Source organism: Morone saxatilis, unplaced genomic scaffold (genome assembly GCF_004916995.1).
Source record: "Morone saxatilis isolate NCDOM2014 unplaced genomic scaffold, NCSU_SB_2.0 Contig12, whole genome shotgun sequence".
Lineage (NCBI taxonomy): Eukaryota > Metazoa > Chordata > Actinopteri > Moronidae > Morone > Morone saxatilis.
The window spans coordinates 6,669,490-6,679,635 of NW_023339674.1; the positions used below are offsets into that span (position 1 = coordinate 6,669,490).

Below are 10,146 nucleotides of genomic sequence, written 5' to 3' on the forward strand. Positions count from 1 at the left end.
CCGCAGGTGACCCTGACCTCTGACCCCAGTGAGACGGTGGAGTACACAAGGGTTGGGCGGTGCGGGGGGCAAGAGAGAAAAAGTGCTCGCTCTCAGGAATCACCCGAGCATCACATTATTGTGATCACAATTATTTGTTCGGTGACCTTGCTGGTAGTTTGCAGTGATCACATGTGGTGACTGTTTCCTCTCCATCACCTGTGCTGCTGCTCCGCTGTATCTCCTGTCTGCCTCCCCCCTAATGGTTTCATGCCGGAGCGAGTTGGCTTATTATACTAAAAGGTTTTGTCGCGCTAAGCCGTGCATGTGTGCTTAAAACGTACATTTCATTAACAAACTGCGGAGGTATAAAAGCGGATTTATGAGGCTTCAAAAGATCACAGGAAGGACGGGTTTGAAACCCCCTCTCGGTGCTGTTTCAGTCAGGTTATATCAGCAGTTACGCCGCCTTTCACACAACACTGCGACTCTGGGATTTTTTAAAAGGAGGCTGGCTGCACCTGTCTCTCTCTCTCTCCACACACACAGACACACAACCACACACAGGGGCAGAGAGAGGGGAGATATGATTAAGACAGTGGCTCTATGACCTTCTGATTCCTTCAAAAATCCTTCAAAAATAAGAAGAATGGCAGATGTGGTTCATAAAGCTCTTTTATTTTGCTGCTATAAAACATTTTTTAATAGGAGCCAAAAATGTGGTTTTGGCTCCATAACAAACCTTTTCTGTTGAGCCCGAGGAGCTAATTTATTATCAAAAAGGTCACTAATATAAAAAAAAAAGAGTTCAATGGGACTTCTGATGCTTTGAAGAAATGCACGAAATGTGTCAAACAGCAGTGCAAATGAAACTGAAAAGATTTCGATTTGAGCAAAACGTCCCAAACAAACAACCTTGAGCAGGAGTTCATTTTTTTCTGATTTATGGCCTGAGAAAGGCAGAAATAAATGGAAACAGCGCTGTCTTGAATACGCATTGGCCCTGCGGATAAGCAGGATAAAAGTTGATGTAGACTCTGGTTTCATCTGCTAAGTAGTCCGTATTGACGGACCTTCCAGATCACACAGGTCACCGAGAGATTAACACAAGGCGAGTCTAATCGGAAGCCATGTTTCCCTCCTTTGACCCATACGCACATTATTAATGATAGCGTTTGATTAATCCCACTTTTATCCGGAGAGCTGAGGTGTCGGAGGTGGCGCATGAAGCAGCACCTCTGTGCGCTGCTGAAGGCCATTAAAGGATCACATTTACTCCCAAAACGATAAGATACAGAAAAAAATAACCCTGATGGGGTATTAAAGCAAAGTAAACCGCAAAATAAACCCATGAAAATGCGCTTTTTGTTAAGATATTCGCTCTTCTATACACGTGCACTTCATGTGAGTAAAGTAATTAATGATAATTATGTCATTAATAGGTGACACGTGTAATTTAGTTCAATGTAACAATAATAAGAATGTTAATAATTATACAATATTAGCGATAATATTGAGAATATTAATAACAATGTAAATTCTAAATTAAAATGTATTCTCATAATGTGTTTCAATTGAGAAAAAAAAGAAAAAAGAAATAATCGTTAATTTCACCATTTGTAATTTATTTATCCATTTCAATTTATTGAAATAAAGCTTTTGTCAGAAATAACTGGCCGGTGTTGATTAATAGATATTTTCATTAACCTGCTAAAAGACTTCCGATAAAATCAATTGAGGGTTTAAATCGCTTGTGGCACATCGGAGTTTATATCTGAGTTGAAATTCCAGTAGGCTATTGTTCATTTACCACACGTGTCCTCAGTCGCTTTGAACGTTACAGCTGAAAATACGAGCGCCCTGTTCTTTTCACCAGTCCTCCCAAATGTTCTCACACTACGGAGGAAAGCCTCTGTATCAGATCCGACATCCTCTCCCTGAGCCCAGCCTACACCGCTCACCTTCATGCTTGTGAATAAACGCTCTCTTTGCATTCACCCGCTGCCCGCATTTCCTACTTTTTTCAAATGTAAAATCGTGCAATGATTGGGGTCGTTAGCACCTCTTCCAAACTCTTAAAGGAAATTCTTTATTCTCTCCATTCATTGTCGCCGGTGCTGCTGGCCGCTGCTGCTCAATATTCTTCCCACCTTCGGCTAATCCTGCGGGAATAAATAGACTTCAATTCATGCTTTGCATTCGCAGCTTGGATTTACACGGCGGGGCTGTAAAGCTGGAAATATCAAGGCATGCGTTTCAGCTCCAAATAAACAAAGTACAAATGTCTAATCCTCACGCATTGACAACGTATGCTTTTACGCAGAGATAACATGCACGGGAACTGGTTTTAAATGAACCCGAATAAAATCCATGCATGCACAATTTCACAATATTAAAAAAAAAAAAACACACACACATAAAGGAACTTAAAGGAGGATTCAGTGAACTTAGCTGTCGTCGTTTTCATTCTGCAGCTTTTCAACAGAGTTTGCATTAGCAAAGTTAAAGGTTTGGGGTTGTTTTTACGCAGCCACGTTAATGCGCATCAGATCTTTCAATCATGCAGGCCAATTTTCTCTCCCCCTCCTCCTCCTCCCTCTGCCACCGTTAAATGGTCTATGACGGACGAACACAGAAATCAGCGGAAAGCAGCATTGCTGATGTCCCATTGTTGACAAATCCATGAAACAACTCCAGTTTGCATGGTTTAACAGAGAGGAGGGTGGAGGGTGGGAGGGAGGAGAAGAGAGGAGAGGGGGCGTCTGTCGTCACCGGACCACGTGTCCTGCACTGGTAGTATATCTTATACTGGGAAAAGTAATCTATCAGACAGTCCTTTTAAAGCTCCGGCCTTTAAAAGCAGCATGTGTCATCTCGACTTGGTTCTCCAAATATCACTCCTGTAGGAAATACACGCACCGAGAAGGGACGTCGGAGCGCACAATTTCGCGACACCTCCAAACAACTTCAAGGCAAGACTCGCCGCTTTCGGGGGCCTTTGCTCACTTACCGAGTGGAGAAATATTTGTAGAAGTTGAAGTTTTCTCTTTGGCTTGGCTGGCTCGCTGCCGGTTCAACCATATTTAGATTTTTGGAGACATCCGATCTCTTGACAGGGGCGACCAGAAAGTCCAGCAGAGCCGCCGTGTGTGCGCACTGACCGCGCTTGGTCCCACCTACTCATCACACCCGGCTGCTCGGTTGTTTTGGCTCCGGCAGACTTTTTTAGAAAAAAGTGTTAGTAAGCCGTGAGATGACCCTGTCTGGAGGCAGCGAAAGAGCCAGCGACATGTCCGGCCAAACTGTGCTCACAGCGGAGGACGTGGATATCGACGTGGTGGGCGAGGGAGACGAGGAGGGCATGGAGAGGGTGGACAGCGACTGCGACAGCCCCGGGGGAGGCATCCTGCACGACCTCCGAGGAGAAGCGGGCGACGAGGAGCTGGAAGATGAGATCGAGGTGGAGAAGGAGGAGATCGGGTCCGGTGGAGGGAGCCCGTGCTGCGAGAGCTCCGGCGAGGGAGAGACTGGCACCGGAAAGGGAGAGGGTCAAGACCAGAGCGCAGCGGCGGGAGGTGCGATCCAGAAGCCCAAAAACAGCCTGGTAAAGCCGCCTTACTCCTACATCGCCCTCATCACCATGGCCATCCTCCAGAGCCCGCAGAAGAAGCTCACCCTCAGCGGGATCTGTGAGTTCATCAGCAACCGCTTCCCCTATTACCGAGAGAAGTTCCCGGCGTGGCAAAACTCCATTCGCCACAACTTGTCCCTCAACGACTGCTTCGTGAAAATCCCCCGGGAACCTGGCAACCCCGGCAAGGGCAACTACTGGACCCTGGATCCCGCTTCGGAGGACATGTTCGACAACGGCAGCTTCCTCAGGAGGAGGAAAAGGTTCAAGAGAGTTCAGCCGGACATGCTCAGGGACCAGACTGCTCTCATGATGCAAAGTTTCGGTGCGTACAGCCTTGGGGGGCCCTACGGGAGGCACTACGGGATCCACCCGGCTGCTTATTCCCATCCGGCGGCTTTGCAGTACCCATACATCCCCCCTGTAGGTCACATGCTGCCCCCGGGTGTCCCCCTCCTGCCCTCGGCGGAGCTGAACAGAAAGGCGTTCAACTCCCAGCTCAGCCCGAGCCTTCAACTTCAGCTCAACAGCCTGAGCACGGCGTCCATGATCAAATCAGAGCCTTCAAACAGACCGTCTTTCAGTATAGAGAACATCATCGGGGTGTCCAGCGCCTCCTCGTCCTCACCTCAGGCTTTCCTGCGGCCTCCGGTGACCGTTCAGTCGGCCCTGCTGAGCGCGCAGTCCCTTTCTCTGACCCGGACCTCTGCCGCTATCGCTCCCATCCTCAGCGTACCGTCAAATATTATTTCTGGACACGTTTTACCTTCAGCGACGGCGGCGGCAGTGTCCAAATGGCCTTCGCAGTGACTGAAAATCATAAGAAAATAAACTCTTATTTTTATATATAGAGACATTATTACTGGGGGAAGTGTGAACAGCACAAATCTATAAGCAACACTGGACTCTGTAGCCATGTAAAGACTGTTGAAACACAGAGCAAAACGAAAAAGGAGATATTTCTGTACAGGTAATATTTGTAAATATTTGTAAAAAAAGAATGATTTTACCTGTTTGACTTTTACCTGTCTTATTTCTGTTGTTCCTGTTTGAGATCTGTGTTAATTATTTTACATTTTCTTTTTGTATCGGAAGCTCAACTGGACACAATTTCTTGCTTCCTTTTCATACAAGACACAAAAAAGCTCTGAAAAAATAGTCTGTTTATAATTAAAAAAAGATCAAATATATGTAATTCTATGTAGCTATATTGTGTTGTAAACTGAATTTATTTGTAAATAAATCTAAGAAAGAATTAACATCATTTTTCATTATTCTTAAATTGTTTGATAACATATTTAATGAGAAATATATTCTTGAAAATATTCTTTTTATATAAATAACCTCTCACGCTATCCAGGCATAAAACAAATCAAAGACATGGAAATTTAATTTTGATTTGTAGACATTATAAAAATCCACTTCAGAGATTTATCACGTATAAGAAAGGTTGTCTTATCTTGTGAATATGATGTGTTTAAATGTACTAAATCACTTTCCGGCTTAATAATTATTAGTATGATCCAGTTTTCCTAATGTAAAATGTCTATATTTTTGAATGTACCTCTTTATGTTTCATTTTTATTTGCAGGCCGTGCCATACCACCATGAGCTAATTATATTTACCAAGTAACAGAGAAATTGAATTAAACTTTTACGGCAGCAGCTGAACAACAAACCATATCAACTCTTTTCAGCCTTTTAGATTTATATTTTACTTGTATTGCAATTTTACTGTAAGATCTTAAATAAATGTTTTTTTAATTTGCTCTTTAAATTAAACGATAATTGATGCCGATAAGAATAAGGGAAATAACATGGAGTTTATTTGGATTTTAAATGTAAAGAATAGGTGAAAAGGGGGAATTATTATGTAAAAGGGAAAACGTGTCATATTGACATTTAGTGCAGTTTCTACCTGCTTATTTGCGGAATGTTTACACTTTTTCATGCTGACCAAAAATCACACATCATATTTTAGATGTTAAGATCAACTGGTGTAAAATAGGCTACATGAACATTTATGGGTAAATAATCTTTAGTCTTTGTTTTTGTTTTTAAAACTATATTCATGGTTGTTTTCCCTGATAATGATCCCTGGCTGGAGGTCACAGTTTAGACACCTTTTAATTTACCATTACATCACTCCTCGTGTCGTTTTACAGGATATTCCGCGGCTCGGCTATTATAAAGGTAACAGTTTCGCAGTTGTGTCTGGCTAATCACTTTTACACAAACAGCAAATGGTGATCGGGCTGGTGTGTGTGTGTGTGAGTGTGTGTGAGGGGGGGTTATAGGCGCTATATTTATCTGATCCCCCTGAGAAAGAGAAAGGAGCCTCTCTCCCTGCTTCAATTCACTCTCAGACACCGAAGAAGGTGCTGATGATGCAAAAGGCTTCTCCAATGTCACCGTGGCATTTCATTCATTATTATTACTGAGCTATTATTATTTGATCATCCTATTATTGGAAATAATAATAGCAGCATAGTAATGCATGTAATGTCTACAGTATCATGTTGTATTATGGAATTCGTTTTATTGCCAGACTAACCTTGTTTGTCCCATTAACGCACATTATTGGCTATTTTCTGTTGATTATTCTTCTAATCGAAACACATAATACACTAGAAATAAAAAAGAGAGACATAAATATAGAAGTTGTTGGCTCTGCGATGAGTTTTAATTTCTGTCATTATATTTTCCTCATAATTCGACTCTCAATGTATAAACTAAGGAGGTATTTAATATTCTCATATCCACTCTAAGAGGCAGTTTAAAGAGGTTGTGAAAGAGGCGTCCGGGCACCACCAGAGATCACATTCAGGGTGCAGTCAGTACAATATCATTTTGATTAAGGTGTATGTGGGGAAAACAATATGAGATGCTGTCAAATGCAGCTCTGTGTGTGTCATTTTGGGGATATCTGACAGACAAATTCATAAAAAAAAAAAACATCAAAGCATTTAAACATCGAAAGTCCATCTTGCACTTGGGTCAACACGTTTATAACAATTATTTCCGTCTCTGATTTATTTACGTTACACCATGTGAGAGGCAGGTTCGGCTTCCACATGTCTCAGCGGATAAGAGTGCCTGCAGTAAAATTGCACATACAGACCCCGTGTGATGTCTCTGTGTGTGATGTTGCACCGGTGATGCTGCAGGCTGACAACACCTCGGAAGAGACGACATTCAAGCCGCTAGGGGGCGTTAACTGACACCTCTGGCTCGTCATCAGGGGTATCAAACATAAAAGAAATATTTAGGAAGACGTCACAACCTGAAATGATGGAGGATACATTTTCCGGCACACCAAATTAATCGTTTTTATTTTGTCCAATACTTTAGCTTGAATACATCTATAGAATATATGCAATCAGACATAATATGCAGGATTTACTTTAAGAAACTGAAATAAATTCATCTTAATTTAATAATCTGTTCCAATCGTTGGCATTTTTGTTTTTTAAATAATGATGAGCGACATGAATATGGTCAATATTTGTATCCACATACCCCATTGATCAAAATATGTCCACAGCTTCATACTGGGGGTGCATATAGTATTTTAGGCTCAGCTAGAACTAACATTATTTGAGTAGGAAACCAAATGTTGCTGATGTTAATTAGATTTTAATTCAAGGTTTCAGTATAGCAGCTGTTGGGGAAACGACCACATTTAAATACAGCAGATTCCACCTAAACTCAATCGGACAAAAAAACATTATTCTTAAGCTGAAAACTGTGTTAAAAATATTATAAAAACCCAGATGCAAAACAGTTGTTGATGACTATTCAAACGACAGCCTATATTTAATTGTGTGATATACAAAGAGATGTATAATAATATTCCCCTCCACAAAAGCACTGCAGATTGTTTAAACTCCATGAAGGCAGCCTCCTCTCTTGTCCCTTTATCACTTATTGTACTGAAAACACACGCAGTTGTTGGTGTTTCACGTTATTATGTCGCCAACAATACAATTTGCTGATTGGACGAAAGCGCTCATTTAAAGAGCAAACGCGCCCGCTCGATAATGACCTGCGTGCACAGGTGGAGAGCAGTCTGCAGTGAGGTTCCCACAGCTCCTGCAGCCGGGCTATATCAGTCTCAAGCGACAGGCTTTGTGTGCGACGCTGTGTGTTTGATTGTTGTCTTGTTTCAACAGCGACTGAACTCCAACTGATTTAACATGACAATTAATTCAAGTTAATGTTTTTTTGTGTTTTTTTTTTTTTTTTACAATAAAATGTTCAAAAATGATCTGGATTTTAACCAGACACAAGAAAAATGTTTTTTTTTTTGTTGATAAGTTTATATGTTTTTGGATGTTTTACACACCTGTGGATACCTGTGTGCAAGGTGGAGACAGTTAACACTGTTCTTACTATATTCATAGAAACTCACTGAAGGTAACAGATGCCATGTTCCCAGGGGCTCTTCAGTGGAAAGGACACTATTGTAGGTATATGGTACCACATTGTCAGTGATTCTTATCAGACCAGTATGCATTCCATATACAGTTCATATACCTGTCTTCAGATATATAAGGGTTAATATAAACCAGGTTCTTGCAGCAAACATACTGTTTTACAAGTTCCACTTTTTGTGGAGCCTTGTTTTTTTATGAACACCCATGAAGCCCTTGTTGTTCATGCAAAACTGTTCAAAGCAGAAAGAATCAATACATTGACAGATTAAAAGGTGTACATTTATTTCAGTAATTCATTCATTGTGATGAGTATAATTCAGTGTTTCAGTATACCTGACCCACCTGAAATAATGAGGTAAAATTTAACTGTTTGTACAAACACATTGCAATTGCTGTAGTTATATGCAGCCGGATTTCTCAGTGTGATTGATTTACTCACAAATGAAATGATCTAACACAAACACTTTGACCAAATTAAGAGTGTTTTACCTGAAGGCCCTAATTGGATTATGTGTTCAACCTAAAACAATATCAAAGCATTAGTGAATTACATGCTTGAGCGTTGCTGTTTAGTGTATTTGACAGGTTTTACCTGCCTGAACACTGAAGGAGACAGTACTCTTTATCTGTCGTTTTATGAATGAATGGTATCCCGTAGTGTTGTATGAGAAACATGTCTTTTAACAACGTTACTGTATTTAATGCTACTGATTTAGCCTCTACAGAGTGACTAATCCACTGATACTGTAAGTCTCTTGAACCCATGTACATTTAGTTGACCAAAATCAGACTCTGGAGCTGGAACATATGATTATCATGGAGAGATAAATATTAAAATTTGCATTTCAACATATATTCGATATTCATTTCAGTCTGAACTTTTAAGTCAACATGGGTGAGAAGTTTTTGTCAAATGCTGTTTCTAAAGTCAAGAAGCTCATTTATATTTAGTTTTTGTCTGTGCTGTTTCACTGTCAGGTGTCAAGTGTTTAGTTTATCTACAGGAAAATACATTGCTTGATATTGCAATGTCAACTTTCATATGATGTGGCACTTGCTTTTATGTAGCAGAATAGTCCCTATTCACTTGTCTCATGTTGGATTTTAAACATCTGGGTGATAACATTCTTCAAGAGAAGGAGTTAATGTGTTACCTTTGACCTTTGAGCCAGAGAGGGCATGTTGTATGTCACTGAAATAGTCCTGCCCTGACACCAGACACCTCTGGAATAATCTTGGTTCATAAAGCCTCAGTTGAACAAAGCTGAATAACCTGTAAATGCATAATGCATAAATACTGAAGGGACTTCTAAACAAGTAATTGATGATGCAATTAAGAACATATCTACAGTGAAAAAGTAAGAGCAGGACTTCTATGTCTGGTTCTTATGTTTACCGTCAGACATGAGACAAAAACACAGAAAAGATCAAGTTTGACGTGATGTAGCAAACTTGACTATATATATGATAGACTGCATTGGCATTGGCAAGCAAGGCCCAGGCCTCCATAATAACTAGGTCATCTTCCACCACAAGCTATAGCCTTCTCCTGGGCGGAGATCACAGACAGTAAATGTAGGTACAGCAGTTACTGAATATTTAAAAAGGCATAGAGATGAAGCAATAAATGACAAAGTAAAGCTGGCGTGGCCAGACATTAATAACTAATGGGTACCGGTGAGTTATAGGCTGCTGCCGTTGTAATGAAAGTGTCATTGCAAATCAGCAGTTGTCCGTGGTTATTATTATTTATGCATAATTGATGCCAGAACCACAAGGAACATGTCTCACCCAGCATATCCCAACACCTTGGGAACAAAGATGATGGTGTCAACAGAAGAAAAGGTCACAGAGGAGAATATGTCCCTGGGCTGAGATGTACATTGTGAAGGGACGGAAAGGGGAGTTATTGTATAACCATACACACATCTGTATACAGAAGGTTACAATAAACTAGTTACACATGAGACAACTGAAGTTGATATAATAGTAGTGTTTGTTGCTACGCCGTTGGTAAGTCACCATAAAGTTTAAAAAACAGATGACACACACGTAGTCAAAATGCAGATTTAAATGTTTTGAAATGTGTTTTGACAGATT

At 40.8% G+C, this 10,146-nt stretch overlaps 1 protein-coding gene across 1 annotated transcript; it reads left to right on the plus strand.

The window, feature by feature from the left end:
• Positions 1-2,798: 2,798 nt before the first annotated feature.
• foxd3 (forkhead box D3) lies at positions 2,799-4,869 on the plus strand. The gene has a single exon (XM_035653178.1). It carries the CDS (start codon positions 3,233-3,235, stop codon positions 4,418-4,420), a length of 1,188 nt encoding a protein of 395 aa, XP_035509071.1. The 5' UTR covers positions 2,799-3,232; the 3' UTR covers positions 4,421-4,869.
• The last annotated feature ends 5,277 nt before the right edge of the window (positions 4,870-10,146 follow it).